This window comes from Ailuropoda melanoleuca, chromosome 7 (genome assembly GCF_002007445.2).
Source record: "Ailuropoda melanoleuca isolate Jingjing chromosome 7, ASM200744v2, whole genome shotgun sequence".
Taxonomy (NCBI): domain Eukaryota; kingdom Metazoa; phylum Chordata; class Mammalia; order Carnivora; family Ursidae; genus Ailuropoda; species Ailuropoda melanoleuca.
Genome location: NC_048224.1, coordinates 130,127,806 through 130,147,027, shown reverse-complemented (window position 1 = coordinate 130,147,027; position 19,222 = coordinate 130,127,806). Strand labels below are relative to the sequence as shown.

The window sequence follows — 19,222 nt, the reverse complement described above, 5'->3', positions numbered from 1 at the left end:
CAATGAGATTTTGACATATGCTACACATAGATGAAGCTTGAGGACATTATGCTCAAATAAGCCAGACACAAAAGGTAAAATACTCTATGATTCCACTTGTAAGAGTTACCTAGAAAAGGCAAATCCATAAAGACAGAAAGTAAAACAGACTTTACTTACCAGGGGTATGGGTGGGAGTGATACAGCGTTATTATTTAATGGGTGCAAAGTTTCAGTTTGGGATGATGAAAAATATCTAGACATGAATAGTAGCAACAGTTGCACACAGTAAATGTCCATAATGCCACTGAATTGTGCACTTAAAAATGGTGAAAAGGGGGCACCTGGGTGGCTCAGTCAGTTGAGCGTCTGACTAGTGATTTTGGCTCAGGTCATGATCTCAGGATCCTGGGATCAAGCTCCAAGCTCAGGAGCAGGGAGCATGCCTGGGATTCTCTCTCTCCCTCTCCCTTTGCACCACCCCCCGCCCCAGGCACTCACTCACTCTTCCCTCTCCCAAATTATTTTTTAATTTTCTTTATTTGAGATGAGGGGGTGAGGGGCAGAGGGAGAGCAGGCTCTCCACTGAGCACAGGGAGCCCAACACGGGGCTTGATCCTAGGACCCCAGGATCATGACCTGAGCTGAAGGCAGATGCTTAACTGACTGAGCCTCCCAGGCACCACTCAAATTCCTTTTTAAATGGTGAAAAGGGCCCCATATATACTAAAATTGGGAGAACAGAAAAGATTATTGGCATGGCCCCTGCACAAGGAGGACATGCAAATTAATGAAGCATTCCGTATTTTTTTAAATGGTGAAACAGGTAATTCTATGTTATATATGATATACCACAATTAAATATGTATATAATAAAGGACAAAAATAAAACAATTTCTTCAAGGTACCCTAAAAATAAAGCAAAATGAAAACCAATCTTAACTTCAACAGACTGATATTTGGGTCACTAATGAAGGAAATGTCCTAACTCCCCTCAAACATGTTTAGAGTAAAAATTACATTTTCCCACGGAATGTATAATACACGCGGATGAAATACACATGACAACAGTAACACAAAGAATGCTGACAGAAAGAGATGGGAAGGGGACTATAAAATTTTACATTTCTACATTTTACCTGAAATGGTTTGACATTTTTTTAAAGTTTTATTTATTTATTTGACAGAGAGAGAGCAAGACAGCACAAGCAGGAGGAGCATCAGAGGGAGAGGGAGAAGCAGGCTCCCTGCTGAGCAGGGAGCCCAATGCAGGGCTCGATCCCAAGACCCTGGGATCATGACCTGAGCCAAAGGCAGATGCTTAACTGACTGAGCCACCCAGGCACCCCTAAAATGGTATAATATTAACTCTAAATAGACCATATAAAGTTAAGGATATATATTGCAATACCTAGAAAAACCACCAAAAAAATGGAAAAGGTCTTCACAGATCAATTTAAATGGAATTCCAAAAATTAAGATAATCCAAGTAAGACAGGAAAAGAAAACAGAAGGTAGCCATAAATCCAGTCACATCACCAATATATTAAATGTTAAAGATCTTACTGAAACTGCGCATTGGTGAGGGTACACAAATCCATGACAATACTAAAATGCATTGAACTGCTTATCACAAAACGGTGATGATTAGGACACAGGAATTCTATCTCAGTAAACCTGCTATTATAGAAAATAAGGCAAACCAAAAAACATAATAGACTAAACACTACAATTAAAGATATTATGAGAATGATTTAAAAAGTACAACCCACCTCTATGCTGACTACAAAAGACAGGTCTTCAATACAAAGAGTCAGATGGAGAAGCACATATTGTGCATACTATAAGCACAAGACACTTGAGTCTTTAGAGTTAAACATTAAGCAACTTCTCCAAGATCATATAGCTACAAAATGGCAGAGCAAAAATTCTAACTCTGATTCCAGACTGTGCTAGTAAGTGCAAGAGGACAGTAAGGAGCGAGAGGAGAAGGAAAGCTTGAGAATAAAATTCAAGCTATTTTAATTTTAAGCAAAGGGTAGGAAATCCCAACCTTATCAAATCTCAGGGTATTTTTTTTTTATAAAATCCCAGATTCTTAACCTTCCTATTGAATTCACCCAAACCCCACAATCCTAAATGTATTTGCCTTGTCTACACCCTTAAAAAACTCCCTAGAAACAAAGGAAGATCTCTCCTTTTCAAGTATCCATGTTAGAACATTTCTACTCACATCACCTTCAAATTCTTCAAGTATTCTAGAAGCTAACCGCTAATCTAACATGCAGGAAAAGAAACACGTTCCCAAACATTTCAAAGGACATTCTGTTCTGATAAGGGTTTTATGAAGCTACTTGCATAGGTTTTCATAAATTCTACTGAACATAACATTTAAGAGTCACAATTACAAATATATTACAAAACTGTCAGAAGAAAAGAGTCACTGAACTTTCTCCTCTAAATACATGGAGACCAGATTAATTCAACATAAGTCTATCACAGAGAAGTAAAAGGTATCAATGAGTGTTCTATAGCTCTACCAGCTCACTCAACTACTTTACTTATAAAGTCAGCAAATCCAAGGGAAGACGGTTACTTTCACTGGTGTCCAAGATCAAAAGATCGGAAAAAAATAATTGTTTTTAGACCTTAAAAATGGCACACCAATGGGGGGAAAATGAGCAAAAAGATAAAAGCCTCCAAGAGCAAAAACAGGCATCAGCCAAAATTATCATTTCAAAAGACAAAACAGAAAACACTAAGAACTTGGTCTAGTTTCAATTCATCTATGAAGCAGTTTGGAACATCTACTGAGTTGGGAACTTCTAACTTTTGTTAGAAACTACACTCTCATTTACCAGTTATGTGACACTGGGCAAAGCCTTTATTTCGGAGATTATTCTCTCTTCTTAAAACCAAGGATGATAGTAATACATCCAGAGATTGTCAGGAAAGATAAAATAAGAATGGTGCTAGTGGTATCTGAAGATTGGTATTCCATACCTATTTTTAAGAGCCTAGGGGAAAGACAAGAAATATTCTGTGCCACTTCTATCCTTATAAACAAAGTCCTACTTCAGCAAATAAGAGTACCCTACATAACAAATCAATAGCAAAATTCTAACACACACTCACTCACTCCAGACGGACAGAAATATGGTTGCAGTGGTACAATGGTAGCCTCCAGGGAATTAAATGGGGGTTGGGGGTCAGAGTTTCAAAGATGAAGGAAACCTCCTCTTTCAACGTACACATGTGACTCAAATTTAAGATTTTATATTCTTGAAAATTTTTAATTTTGACATAATAAAATCAGAGATCTGTGTCGAAAATGTGAACTCTAATGTTAAGAAAACATATAGTTAAAACTGTATCTACAAAATATACCAGTAACATTTCTCAACTTTCTATTCTTTTTTTTTTTTTTGAGAGAGAGAGAGAGAGAAAGAGAGAAACCATGCAGTGGGGGGGGGGAGAGGTGGTGGCGGTGGCAAAAGGGGGGGTGCAGACAGAGATAGAGAGGGAGAGAGAGAAACTTAAGTAGGCTCCATGCCCAGCTGGGAGCCGGAGGCAGGGCTCAATTTCACAAGCCAGAGATCATAACCTGAGCTAAAAATCAAGAGTCAGATGCTTATCAACTAAGCCACCCAGGCATCCCATATTTCCCAACATTCTTTTTTTTTTTAAAGATTTTATTTATTTATTCAACAGAGATAGAGACAGCCAGTGAGAGAGGGAACACAAGCAGGAGGAGTGGGAGAGGAAGAAGCAGGCTCATAGCAGAGGAGCCTGATGTGGGGCTTGATCCTGTAACGCCGGGATCACGCCCTGAGCCAAAGGCAGATGCTTAACCGCTGTGCCACCGAGGCACCCCTCAACATTCTTAAGCATTAATATAAATAAATTTCAACAGTCGTGCACAAAACACTTCTGTAAGTTACCTAGATCACAGCCTACATAGATAAAATCAGAGTAATCTACAATTCTGGACTTGCAAGGTCTAAGCCTCTTCCTTATTCTCCTACTTAAAAAAAAAAGTTTTTACAACTACAAGTGAATAGGGTATCATATGAATCCCTTTAAATTTACTCTATACTATCTTAAGAACAAAAATATTGTTAAATGAAACCATTGGCCAACTTGCTACCTTCAGAATTTTAGTATTAGTTACCAAGCACTTACAACATACTTCCTAACTCTAATAACACACTATGAATTACAGTGTCATAACTGATGAAAAACAACATAGCAAAATGCTATCTTCTAGTTTCTACCTATGCAACAGTCATTTTCCTACAATCTGACCACGTGCTGCTGTAATACAACAAAGTGGGGGGAAAGGTTTCAATGAGCTCTGGCTAAGTTGGCTACAGTTACTTTGGTCTTTACTTTTGGCTTCTCCTTGAATGTTCTCTCCTTCCAACTTAGCCAACTAGGGTACAGTGTTTTGTTTTGTTTTGTTTTTCCCCCAAGTTCTCTGTACCCAAAAGTAAGCCAACCTGGGTCAAGTCCTTATTGTTTTTTTGTTTTTGTTTTTGTTTTAAGGATTTTATTTATTTATTTGACAGAGAGAGAGACAGCCAGCGAGAGAGGGAACACAAGCAGGGGGAGCAGGAGAGGAGGAAGCAGGCTCCCAGTGGAAGAGCCTGACGTGGGGCTCAATCCCAGGACTCCGGGATCACACCCTGAGCCGAAGGCAGACGCTTAACAACTGAGCCACCCAGGCGCCCCATCAAGTCCTTATTGTTACTAGCAGAGCGTGACTATTGGTAGGTCACTGCACCTGAGTCACTGTTTTCCTTTTGTTATACAGAGTTAATAACATCCAGCTTCAGTGTTGCATGAATGAAAACAATCATGTACGAAAGTAGTTGGTAAACTACAGTATTATGCACATGTAGATAGCTGTAATAATCCTACCAAACTATTAATTTCAACAGGAAAAAAATCTAAACTCAGAAAATACACATGAAAACTGTAAGAGTAATTACCCAAAGGTACTAATTTCAGCCATCTCATTATCCTAAAAACTCCTCAATAGCTCTCTTTCTACTAAAGTAATTACTAACTGTAATGATTAAGGTGATTTGCCTGGCAATGCCAGACCGTGTGCTAAGTTCTTTATATACGTTGATTTCCCATCTTTACAACAACCCTGCAGGTAGGGGTCATTCTCTTCATTTTACAGATGAAAAAATTTTGACTTATTTCCAAGTTCTGCTATTATAAACCACCTTACAGTGAACCTTTTTTAAAGGTTATCTTTGCAGGTAAAATTTATAAGACTGCAACTGTCAAATCAAAGAATATATACATTTCAAATTTTGATAGATACTAGCAAATTTCTGGCACACTGCCCCCCCCAAAAAAAAACCCTAAAATAATTTACACTCCCAAGAACGAGACAACTTTCCTGTATACTTGCCTACACTGGATGTTACAGCTAATTTTTTAATTTTTGGTTAATCCAATGGATAGAAAAATTACACCTCGTTACTATTACATTCCTTACCCTGTTTAAAAGTGTCCAATGAAAGGAGATAAAAGAATAAAATCATCAAACCTAACATGCTTGCTATAGTTCTCTGTACCCTCAAATCTGAGCACTATGGATAGAACTCACCATCTATATGCATATACACGTGTATCTTTTAAATACATGGGTACCTAAACATGTAACACAAGTTATTTAATATGACAAATTTCTCATAAAGCTAATTACTATAACTTATAATGCTGTGCATCACTAAAACATGAAATACTAGGAAAATGTGTGTGTGTAGCAAATATACATACACACACACACACACACACACACACACACATATATATATGTTAGAAAAGTAACCAGGAACACTATGAAATCTCTTCAAACCAATACCTCCTCTTTCCAGGAACAGGTAGTTTTACTATCCAAAGCTCATTCATAAACTAAAAGAATTTCTTCATTCTAACAGTCCTCATAGCCTCCTATTACTCCTATACAAGGAGCCCAGAGAGGAATTACAGAATGAAAAACAGTCTGGAAATAAAATCTGTTGGCTCAACACATTAAAATTATTGAAAATTACTGAAATTTCCTCATGAGGGTTACTTGTAGCTTTGTCTCTCCCGTGATTTAAGCAAAAATAAGGTACGATTTGTTTAAATCAGGTACAGAACAGGTTCTGTGTAATCTGATCCCATTGCATGTAAATTAAGTATAAAGAACAGCTGTCGCTGGCACCCACAAATACACTCCCACACAGAGTACCAAGTGAAGGCTGTTATTTAAAACAAAAAAAAAAAAAACCAAAAACAAAAAAAGAATCAGTCTTGTAAAGAAAACTTATAAAGTTTAGTATGCTTTTATATTTGATTTATTGTATACTTTTTTTTTTAACAATTTTTATTTACTTATTTGAGAGAGATACAGAGAGAGTGAGAGAGCACAAGAGCAGGGAGGAGAGGGAGAAGCAGGCTGCCCAGTGCACAGGGAGCCCAATGTGGGGCTCGATCCCAGGACCCTGGGATCATGACCTGAGCTGAAGGCGGATGCTTACCTGAATGAGCCACCCAGGTGCCCCTACTGTATACTTTCTAATGCAAATATATAGCAAAACTTCAGGGGAAAAAAAAAATCAAATTATTCATAGTTGTTAACTAAAAACAACAACATATTACATAAAGCACAACTAGTTTTTCTACAAACAAAATAAATATGCGGATCTTTAAATAGCAATTAAAACAAGCAGGACAGGGGCACCTGGGTGGCACAGTCCATTGGTTAAGCAGCCAACTCTCGGTTTCGGCCCAAGTCATGATCTCAGGGTCGTGAGATCAAGCCCCATTTCGGGCTCACACTCATTGAGGAGTCTGCTTAAGATTCTCTCTCCCTCTCCCTTTGCCCCTCCCCACCCTCTCTCCCTCTCTTCTCTAAAATAAACTTTTTTCTTAAAAAAAGAAACTAAAAATAAATGGAAAAAAATCTCCATGTTTGATTAAATCTCAAACATAGGATATAGTATTACAATAAAGGGAACTCCACAGTATCCAACTTTTAAAAAAAAATCCATTTTTTCCTTGCTAAGTCACCATCAACATGGTAATAATTATGACGGTAATCACCATCAACATAGTAATCTATCCATCAACATGGTAATCTATCAACATGGTAATCCATCTACCACTACACTGGAAATCAGATTTCTTAAAAAAAAAAAAATCCACGTCTAGAAAACAGAGGAAAGACATTACTTCTCACCAGAGGGATGTGGAAACTACCCTGGTAGAAGTAACATGTGAACTGTGCCTTTCAGGAGATGCAATTATTGGAAATGTGGGAGAGGACAAGTGTGCCCCATGAGCAAAGAGTCACAAAAAGGATGTAACACGAAAGAACCAGCCATGTTTGAGAACAACACGGTGTTCTGGCTTGGCTAAGGCATAGCTCTGAGAAAGGGAAATGGAGGAGAGGAGATCAGAAAGAAAATTCATGAGAAAGGAAGGTAGTCATTTGTATATTCTACACTCTTCTAACATGAAACCCCTGATGGAAATAATCATTTAAGGAGAATGTGAACTTCTTTGTAATATTTTCTTCCCTGAATTGAAGACATCTGTGTACTTGAATTATCTGACTTGACTGTGAGCCCCTCATGATCAAGACACACATCTGATTAATTTTTATATCCTTCTCACATACCTTAAATACAGATAACAAACAACCATTTTATTAATGATTAATGAATGCATGAATGAACATGATGGCCATGTCATTTAACTTCTTGGAGATTCAGATATTCATCTATACCAGGAATTGGCAAATTTTTACTACAAAGGACCATACAGTAAATATTTTAGGCTTTGAGGGTTATTTGGTCTCTGCTATAGCTACACAATTCTGCTGTTATAGATCAAAAGCAGCCACAGACAAATACATACAAGTGAATGAGCGTGACTTTGTGCCAATAAAATTTAACTTACACCAACAGGCAGCAGGCTGCATTCGGCCATGGGCCATGGTTTAGAGCCGCATCATACACACAACTTAAATTTAGTACATTATATTATACAGGCACATTCATATGTGTTATATTCAAATCACTTTCTGACATAATGACAGAACTCAGCCAAAATTTCAAACAAGAAGATAACGAAAAAGTATACAAATGGGAAAATGTGGTTATACTACACACAGCCTGGTAAATGCAGACCTCTGGCTGCTCTCCCTAATCTGCCCTCTCCAGACACTTGCTATCATCAGCCATCTGTGTCACCTTACATCACAATTTCTCTATCAATCTTTAGGCCCTAGCTTTTAATCTTTCAATTGGTTCTAAACTAGAATTCTTGGTTCTTAAAAATTGTCCAAATTAAATTTATGGATTTTAAGTGAAAATGTCATTCAGAAAATTACATTCATAAATAATTTTGAATCCATGAAAGAATAAAACACAAGCATTTCACAGAAACAAAGTATAACATATCAGAATAATAAATTAAGATACCACCTGGGATAACTGATGTAATCAGCTTCTCGAAACATTCAAAATCCTATTTTAACACCTGAAAACTAAGGTTTCAGTACCATCTTGAATGTAGTTATAAATACACCTGGGAAATCAGTTCAATTCACCCAATCAGGGTGGTAATATCTGAAAGAGACTCAGATCATAAACTCTTCCCAAAATAGAGAAGGTAGTAAGATGTGATCTTAAATGCCACAATATGTTATGAAAAGAGAAATAATGCTCTTATGTAATAATAAATCACTGGACTCCTTGACATAGTTAGCTACAAATCTGAAGAGCTGAATTTTTTTTTTAAGATTTTATTTATTTATTTGACACAGAGAGAGAGAGCACAAGCAAGGAGAGTGGGAGAGGGAGAAGCAGGCCCCTGCTGAGTAGGGAGCCTAATGCAGGACTCAATCCCAGGATCCTGGGATCATGACCTGAGCAGAAGGCAGATGCTTAACCGACAGAGCCACCCAGGTACCCAAGAGTTGAATTTTTTAAAAGTCCATACAATATATAACAAACTTGTTCTCATTCATTAGGTATAAACATGATTTTATAACTTTTACACTTTTATTCTTCAAACCAAGGTCTCGGTTACAGAATAAAAACTCTTCACTTTTCACAAATAATTTTCGAAGAATTGACAGGTCAATTAAAATTCTATAATTCAGGGGTGCCTTGGCGGCTCACTGGATTAAGCACCTGTCTTCAGCTCAGGTAATGATCCCAGGGTCCTGGGATCAGCATCTTGTCAGGCTCCCAGCTCAGCAGAGAGTCTGCTTCTCCCTCTTCCCCTAAACCCCCTTCTCTCTCTCTCTCTCTCTGCTCTCTCTCAAATAAATAAATAAAATCTTTTTTTAAAAATCTGTAATTCATCACTACCCACATTTATAAAAGTAACACAATTATACTGCTTTCTGAAATATAAGTTAGCAGATTCTGGTTCATTACAAACTTACCAGACATTTGGCAAATTCTTTGTTTTCTGAAAGGAATCCATAACCTGGATGTACCTTAGAAATGAAAACAAAAAGCACTTTCAATTTTATCATATCACAAAACCTTTCTAAGCAACAGAAAGGTGCACTGATGTGTTTGTGTTTCAAGGGGCTGGAGTCAGGATACTTCTCCTGCGTACTGAGAGTTCCAACACACATTCCTGAGTACAGACCCAAATTCCAAGCACTGCCTACGTAATACTCACTTGCAGCACACTACCTTTGTCCTAACCGTAATCAGGAACACCTACAAATCTGCCTGTCCACCTACTTCTATCTATTTCAACGCAACCTGAACTCTCCCTACTTTTTTATGAGGCTAATTTTGGCCACAAGCGTGGAGAATTTTCTAATGGCTGGTGGGTCAAAGAACAAGGTTAAAAGAAATCATTTGTGAGATAGATGAAAAACTCCTAATTCCCCTTTCTTTACAGTCCCGAGAAATGCTGCTTTCCAAAAACCTGGCTAAGCCAACTAACGTATTTTATTCCTGACAACACGAATACACTAAGCCACCCAACGAGCAGTTTTTGTCAAAACTAATTAAAGTCAAAGTCTGGTTTTACTTTTTCTTTATACACTGAATTTTTTTCCTGCTAACATCTACTCTTCTTTGCCTCCTTGGCCCACTTAGCCATTCACAACCACTTTATGCTATCCTCTCTCACAAGCCATGTTGCTATGAATTAAGTTCTATCATCCTGGCCTATCACACTGGCCAAACAAATTTAGTTGCTCTACTATCAGTCAAGACTGAACATATTTCCAGGAAAACAATTCTATAAGGAAAGCCAAATTTTGCAAGAAGCCAATATCATAATCTAGAAGTAGTCACACATCTGAGATTTTTAAAAGCTGAACTAAGTTTTATGAACCTGGTACAGAATTTAAACAACTCCATCACAGGAGAAGAGTTTCACTCCACCAATGGCATTTTATAGAAACATTTAACGGAAGATTGTATTCTGACAAGCCATTGTTAAAGGGTTAAGAGTTTTACCTTCATTAACTCTGATAATAAACTGTAAACATCTATAATATGGGTTCATGAATTCAGTTATTTACTTAACCATGTATTTTACTAAGACATTTCTTTCACAAGACACGTGAACACTAATTGAAGCACTCCAGGCTAATTGCTGGTGTTGGCTGTTTCCATCCAATTTCAGCGATAACTCTGCATAGTTTGCAACATTATATATAATTAGTTCTCTGATCTAAAACACACACACATGGCACCAATAGAACACAATTCCTGATGTCAGAAACCAGTTTCTTCCCTGGTTCCACCCCATTCAAACAGAATTGGAGACAGGAAGAATTACTGATTTCTCCATGTAAGTTAGGTGTATTCTACTGACATTATCAAACTAAAATAATTACCAATTGCATAGTTTTTATTTCTGAAAGTGTAACCAGGTATATGTAATTTTTAAATGATTAAAACAATTTAAACAAGAATCTTTTGGATCCTATTCATAACACAATTTTTTTTTAATGTTCTCATTGCACTGAAAGAGTTAATACTCAAAACTAATTGGGATTTCTTTTCTTTTCTTTTTTTTCCCTAACAAATTTGGAAATGAACTGAAACTGCTCCCTGGTGTGAAAGCTGAATCCAACAGCCACCTGCAGGATCAGCGACCAACACTGCCAGATGCTACAAAGCCTTTGATTTCCAGTAGCGAATTCGGCCACATTTAACTCATGTGACATGAACTAACGGCAACAGCATTTTCAATCATTCTTTCTGATTTTTTTTTTCCTAAATACAAACTTTAGCTTTCTGCTCACTATATATGAAACAGCTGCAGTAGATAGATTCATTCAGACTCACAGCTTGGGCGCTGGTTTTCTTAATGGCTTCCATGATGGCATCCATGTTGAGGTAGCTTTTACTGGTGGGAGCTGGGCCAACACAGACAGCCTCATCCGCCATTTTCACATGAACCTGAAGAGACAAATCTCTGCATTAACAGATGCTCCCAGCAAAAAGACCTCCCATCATTTGTGAAAGTACATAAAATGCAAATGTGATTGTTTCCCTTATCCTTTAGGTAGACAGATCTCTTTTTGAAAGTGCACTAAAAAAGGAACAGTGTAACATACCAGCTCAGGAACTATATTAACCATGACTTTCATTTATTACAAGCCTAATCACTGTCTAGCCAGATAACCTACACAATATTCCCTACCAATTTGATTAAATAAAACCCCTGCAAACAACGTTGGCCCCCTATTCAGTTCATCTACATATACATCTTATATCAAAAACTACCCTGTTACATGTAGCCAGAGTAGTCCAATATTTTCCTAACAAGCACTCATGCCCAGTTCCAAGCAAGCTCCGCAGGACGTGGGGATAATTAGAGAAACTGAATGAAGGGATGCAGGGAGTGTCCCGGCACAGCATCAGGTCAGCACCAGGCACAAATTAAAGTCCAGAACTAAAGAGCTCAATATCAATGAGCCAGAAAATCTTGACAATCATTCAAATACTCTCACATTTGATCTTCATCCATTTTTACCTTTACTCATAGAAGAGCTGATACATGCATTAATTCTAAGCCTACTCAAAACTTAGAAATATATGCTCCATTTTTAAGACTACTCACTGTACAATGTTTTAAACCTATTTTTGCTTGAGGTGAGGCATGCACTACTGAAAAGAATAACTTATTTCTAAAAGAAACTATTCTTTTAAAATTATAACGGGATTCATATATCTTTGAAATGGCTTTCCCTAAGTTTTCCAGTTTAAGGAACCTCCAATCCGTTTAAATCTGTCAAATAAATAAATAAAATCTTAAAAAAATAAAAATAAAAAGACAATGGCTTAACAATGAAAGTTATTAAATAAACTGCCATCCATGTGTATCTGTGAGTTAATAAGCTTTTAGCACATAGCATTGTGGTGGGAGTGATTTTAAAAAAAGCGATTTAAGACATAACCTCTGTCTTGCAGGACCTTCTAATCTGGTGGAGGAGAGTGTCTAAATTATAGTAGACATAGTCTTTAAAGCAGTCAGAATAACATTGCTAGGCAGGGTGCAATTAAATGCCAAAATTTGCACTAAGTACCATCAGAATTCAGATTAAAGGAGATTCATCTGGGAAAGACCCAGTGGTAGAAGTGAAACTTTAAGGCAGACATAAAAACAAGAGCACCTATATCTACCTGGACATTTATGACGTCTAATATGGAAAATACTGTTGAATACTGCTAAGTTCTATTCTTCAGCCATGAATTTTTAAGAAGCATATTGTTTTAAATGAAAAATAAATTCTACAAAAAATAAAACCAATTCAGTCATCTTTTAGAAAGTTCAGAGTTATCTTTATCAATTCAATATTTTCCTATAAGTAAAAAATTACAATGTGCCCAAGAGATTTACACATCAATATTTTAACAGAAAATACTCAAATATATACACTCTGCAATATCTTTACTAATGTCCCCTGCAAGAAAAAGCATCCAGGCTCGCAAAGGGATCCTAAATATTCCTATGTTCAAAGCAAGGTTCTCCTTGTGGTTATTTATGCCTTGCTTTCCACCCCCCCCCCAACCTCAAGTTGTTCTTCTCCCCTCAGACCAGAAAGCTTCTCCTCTACTGTGCTCTGTCCAGTTCAGTCCCTATTACTAGCAACTTTGTTGTTGTAATTGTGGCTGTGGTTTTTTTCCTACAAGGAAGAAACTAAACAGCAATCCTTAAAAAAGAATGCATTAGCCACATTTATTCTGTGTATTTTATCCTCCTCCAGGTACCTACTGTTACAGATACACTTAAAGTTTCACTTCTACCACTGGGTCTTTCCCAGATGAATCTCCTTTAATCTGAATTCTGATGGTACTTAGTGCAAATTTTGGCATTTAATTGCACCCTGCCTAGCAATGTTATTCTGACTGCTTTAAAGACTATGTCTATTATAATTTAGACACTCTCCTCCACCAGATTAGAAGGTCCTGCAAGACAGAGGTTATGTCTTAAATCGCTTTTTTTTAAATCACTCCCACCACAATGCTATGTGCTAAAAGCTTATTAACTCATAGATACACATGGATGGCAGTTTATTTAATAACTTTCATTGTTAAGCCATTGTCTTTTTTTTTTTTTAAGATTTTATTTATTTATTTGACAGACAGCAAGCAAGAGAGCATAAGCAGGGGAAGCAGCAGAGGGAGAGGGAGAAGCAGGATCCTTGCTGAGCAGGGAGTCCAATGCAGGGCTCAATCCCAGGATCGTGGAATCATGACCTGAGCCGAAGGCAGACATTTAACCAACTGAGCCACCCAGGCACCCCTAAGACATTGTCTTTGAGGTGAAAATCTATCACAAATTAAAAATTCTCCAATCTTAGCAATACATATGGGAACTGAAGGTTGTATGGGAAGAAATTAAAACACACATACACATACACATGTGTATATTTATATGTCCAAAATTTTTATAACAAACATGCATCAAAAAGTAAAAGAGAATCTAAACAGTATTTTGACTTACTTCTAGTCTTTTTTTCTAAATATATTTTGTAACCATACTGCACATATAATTTCACATCCTTTTGTTTTATAACTAACATCTTAATAGACATGTTTCCTGTTATTACAAACTGTAAACATACTGAGAATCTCTCAGTGCCTAACATATTTTAGCAGATGATCAATACTGTTCAAATAAACACTCAAATAAATTAATGTCAAAAGCAGGTCAAAACTGCTTACCAGCTTTACAAAGAAAAGACAAAACATGCTGTTCCTAAATGGTTGATTGGTTTCTTTTATTTCTCAGAAACAAACCTTTCTTCAAAGGTAGAAGCTTATACCAGCATCTCAACAAACCCACAGTGAAGCCCAGGGTCAGTACTAGCAAAATTCCTGGGCAAAGCCATTTGAAAGAAAAAACTGGAATCCTTTGCTACCTTACTTACCAAGGAGATACTTATGAGTCAATCAAGAAAGAAAATTTTTTTAAACTTTTGAAACTCAAATTTCAATTTTGTTGTTGTTATTGTACTAAACATCTGAGACGATTTCACTGGGTTACTAATAGAAAACCAACTGTATTCAAGCCAGGTAGGTGCTCTTCTGAAGAGCGACCTGTCACTGCCTACACTGACTACATAGATTTATGTTTCAAGAATTTCAACAACCGAAAAATGTAAATTCCTTTTTATATACTTCAATAATATGTAACAATCAGAGAAGTTTGAACTAATCAATTATCTAGGATATTGCTGGTTACAAGTTTCAAAAAGAAAAGAGATTTTATTTTTTTTTTTTTTAGATTTTATTTATTTATTTATTTGACAGAGAGACAGCCAGCGAGAGAGAGAACACAAGCAGGGGGAGTGGGAGAGGAAGAAGCAGGCTCCCAGGGGAGGAGCCTGATGTGGGGCTCGATCCCAGAGCACTGGGATCACGCCCTGAGCTGAAGGCAGACGCTTAATGACTGTGCCACCCAGGCACCCCAAGAAAAAAGATTTTAAGTATGAAGTAGTCTTCAGAAACTTTCCAATAGGTTTTTAAAGATTATTAATTTCCTCCTCAAGCATTGAGTTTTATATTTTAAATTTTATTATTTAAACAGAAAAAAAATTACTTGAGCCAAACTTTTATTTTCCAAATAATATTCTAACAGAACAAAGTGTTTTTCAACTTACAGAACTGAAAAAAAAAAATCATCTTCCTCATTAACTTTTTTTCAAATGTCTTTAAGCACTTGGATATAAACAGGTTAAAAATTGTGCCTGAATTTATAAAACTGAGTTAATGGAAAATTTCATATTAGCCCATTAGATGCCTCAGATACGCTTTAAAAAGATACTCTGTTTGGTCAAAAACATTTCATCTTAGTGTTAAAAAGTACAGTAGACCAGATCTGAGTGAAAGCTTTTCAATACCTTCTCAACTAATACAGATTGAAAAAGATAGGGAAGATAAGCAGCTTTGAAGATGTTTCCTCATGCTGGGAGGGTTTTTTCTGAAATCTATCACTCAGGAAGATTTGTAATCAGGTGGGCACTCTTTACCATGTCCATGAATACTTGAGTTTTCCCTGGGATATCATCCAATGCGAACACAACACAAGGTGAGACACTGCCAGGATGAGAGAATGTAGACTAGATGTGCTCCTTTCCCTAGAAGAGCAATGCCTCATACAATCTGCCCAGACTTCAGTATCCACCAGATTCTTTATCAACAAGCAAAAGTCACCCTTAAAGACTGAAAAGGTAAAGAAAAGAATGCCAGCTGCATCAATCTTAATTTGAAAACCCAGGGGAAAAAATCATTTTTTTTCAGATTTTACTTTTTTTAAACTAATCTCTACACCCAACACAGGGCTTGAACTCACAACCCCGAAACCAAGAGTCACACACTCCACAGACTGAACCAGCCAAGCACCCCCAGAAAAATCATTTTTTTAAAAATTGGATAAAATCTTATTTCTAAGAGAAGGAAAAAAAGAACTTTTCTCTCTACTCTATACAATGTACATAAAGAGGTTCACACAAATGTCAACAGACTAGCATTCTGGCATATCCTTCTAGAAAGGCAATTCATTCCTAGAAAAACAAAGAATAATTTTTCAGGGGCAACTGGGTTGGTCAGTCAGTTAAGCATCTGCCTTAGGCTCAGGTCATGATCCCGGGGTCCTGGGATCAAGCCCTAGGTCAGGCTCCCTGCTCAATGGGGAGACTGCTTCTCCCTCTCCCCGTGCTTGTGGACTCACTCACTCTCTGTCAAATAAATAAAATCTTCAAAAAAAAATTTTTTTTTTCAAAATCAGTAAATACTATATTTGCTTTGATTCCATCTTGCAAAACTACATGTGTGGCACTGACACATTTATTCATGATTTTTGGATGGCAGAATTAGTGACTTTACTATTTTTCTTCTGATGTAACTTACATAATTTTCAAAATGGTAAAACCACAAATTAAAAGTTACAAGGAAAAAAGAACAGGTTTTTTCTAGCTGCAAAACTCTCAATCTATTTTCTAAAATCCTCTTTTCCCAAGTACAGAGGTTCCTCAAAAAGTTAAAAATAGAGCTACCCTATGACCCAGCAATTGCACTACTGGGTATTTATCCAAAGAATACATATATAGTGATTCAAAGGGGCACACACACCCCAATGTTTATAGCAGCAATGTCCTCAAAAGCCAAGCTATGGAAAGAACCCAGATGTCCATACACACACACAAACACACACACACACACACACACACACACACACACACACACTGGAATATTACTTAGCCATCAAAAAAGAATGAAATTTGCAAGGATATGGATAGAACTAGAGGGTGTTATGCTAAGCAAAATAAGTCAGTCAAAAAAGAAAAATGTTCACAGCTGAACATAGGGAAAGGGAAGGAAAAATAAGATGAAAACAGAGAGGGAGGCAAACCGTAAGAGACGCTAAACTCTAAGAAACAAACTGAGGGTTGCTGGAGGGGAGGGGGTGGGGGGAAGGGATAATTGGGCAATAGACATTAAGGAGGGAATTTGATGTATTGAGCACTGAGTGTTATACGCAACTGATGGATCATTAAATTCTACCCCTGAAATTTTTTTTAAAGATTTTATTTATTTATTTGAGAGAGAGAGAGAAAGGCCACAAGCAGGGGAGGGACAGGGGGAGAGAGAAAAGCAGGCTCCCCACTGAGCAGGGAGCCCAACCCAGGGCTCGATCCCAGGACCTCGGGATCATGACCTGAGCCGAAGGCGAGATGCTTAAGCCACCCAGGTGCCCCTACCCCTGAGATTAATAATATACTACATGTTAACTAAATTGAATTTAAATAAGGAATTTTTTTTAAATCCTGTTTTCCTATCAGTAAAAGGAACGGTCCCAGAACCGATTATGGAACCAAAGTGTTTGTTGAGTCTTTATTTGGCAGGGATGCATTTCTGACAATATGGTAAACAAAAAAAGAATGAAAAGCAGAATGACTTGAACAATATTCTCATCCCACTGACACCTGGTGTCAGGGAGCAATCAGAAGGATGGAGTAGGGGAGAGGAGACACAAAGTATGAAAGCAAAACCTTAGCAAAAGCAATGTCAGTGTACCAAAACCACAGTGAAATGGATTGTGGAATGGGGAAGGGGGGGCAGAGGTAAGTATCAAAGGGTGGGGTGGGGGGTATTTATGATTGGTTGCAAAGGTTGAGAGAGACAGAGTAATTGCTGAGGAAAGGTTTGAAGTGGAGGGTTTTTTTAGTTTAGGAAAAACCTGAACAAATGCCCTTGAGAAGGACTCTCTGGAAAGTAAGGAGCTTAAAAACACCTGGGAGATGAAATAATTCACTTTGACAATCAAGTGGCAGAGCTAGGAGATATAGGGAAGCAGAAGACAGGGAAAGGGATAGAGGTCATCCCCCTCCCCCCCCACACACACACAAAATATAAGCCAGAATTTTAAAAGAAAAAAGATGAAAGAGAGGGTGCCTGGGTGGCTCAGGTGGTTAAGCGTCTGCCTTCAGCTCAGGTCAGGCTCTTTGGGGTCCTGGGATCAAGCCCCAAATCAGGGAGGGAGGTGTCTCCGCTCAGCAGGGAGTCTGCTTCTCCCTCTTCCTATGTGCTCTAAGTAAATGAATAAAATCTTTAAAAAAGATAAAAGATGAAGGAAAATCAGACAGGAAAGACAAGCAGGAGACACAGAAGGACAGACAGAGCTTGTTACACAGTTCAAGACAAGCTCCCAAAGTTCCCACCCATTCCGCAGTTGCTGTGCTGCCTGGAAGAGCTTCTCCAAAGACATTCTCAAGCCACCACTGCAGAGAAAGCAGCAGAGATACGATCAAGAATGTGCCTTTCCTTCTTAATGATGGGAAGATGCCAAAAATGGGCATACACACAGGTAGATTTATACATCTGTTGACAGAAATTAAAGGCTCTGGCTTTTGGCAGTTGCTGTTTTTTGTGTAAATCAAGAGACAAGATCACCAAAAGAGGGGTTATTGGTGGTATAAGAAGATTATAAAAAGGGCTGGAAATGGTCACTGGGCGCATGGGGAAGCAAACTAACAAGAGAAATCTAGTAGGACCGCCAGGTATAAATTTCAAAATTCTTGTTGTGAAAGAACTTTATGCCAACAAAACGGCACAGCCTCTATGTCAAACACTACAAATTCCTCAAAAAATTAAAGAAAGAAATACCATGGGGTGCCTCACTGGCTCAGTCGGTGGAACATGTGACTTATGATCTTGGGGTTGTGAGATTGAGCCCCAAGCCGGGGGTAGAGTTTACTTAAAAAAAAAGAAAAGAAAAGAAATCAGGATCTCAAAGAGCTATTAGCACTCTGAGGCTCAGTGCAGCACTATCCACAATAGTTAAGATGTATTTGGAAACAATCTAAATGTTCATTGACAGCTAAGTAGATAAACTAAGTGTGGTATATATGCTTACAGTTGAATACTATTTGGTCTCTTTAAAAAAAGGAATTTTGCAATGTGTGACAACATAGATGAACTTGAGGACATTATGCTAAGTGAAATAAGACAGACAGACAAAATACTTAGGTTTCCACTTACAGGAGGTATCTATACTAGTCAAATTCCTAAGATCAAAGACTGGAATGGTGGTTACCAGGGGCGAGGGGAGGAAGAAATGGGGAGTTATCAACAGGCATAGTTCCAGTTACACATCAGATGAATATGCATTGGAGATCCGCTATACAACATTGTTTAAATACAGTCAACAATAATGTACTGTACACTGTTAGGCTAGATCTCAT

The 19,222-nt window shown here is 37.6% G+C and overlaps 1 protein-coding gene and 1 non-coding gene across 6 annotated transcripts in view; one reads left to right on the top strand and one right to left on the bottom strand.

Annotated features, from left to right (window-relative positions):
- The window catches only part of PCCA (propionyl-CoA carboxylase subunit alpha), a 390,617-nt gene that overhangs the window by 311,911 nt on the left and 59,484 nt on the right, over positions 1-19,222 (bottom strand). For all 5 annotated transcript variants that reach the window (XR_004626797.1, XR_004626798.1, XR_004626800.1 and 2 more), the window contains exons 5-6: positions 11,316-11,429; positions 9,440-9,493 (exon numbers count right to left, since the gene is read on the bottom strand). Coding sequence is in view for 1 of the 5 variants with exons in the window: in XM_034665428.1 (XP_034521319.1) it covers positions 9,440-9,493; positions 11,316-11,429 (168 nt within the window). In the remaining 4 variants the exon portion in view is untranslated. The remainder of the gene's footprint in view (positions 1-9,439; positions 9,494-11,315; positions 11,430-19,222) is intronic.
- On the top strand, positions 682-789 carry LOC117803159. The gene has a single exon (XR_004626859.1). It is a non-coding gene; the product is annotated as a U6 spliceosomal RNA (small nuclear RNA).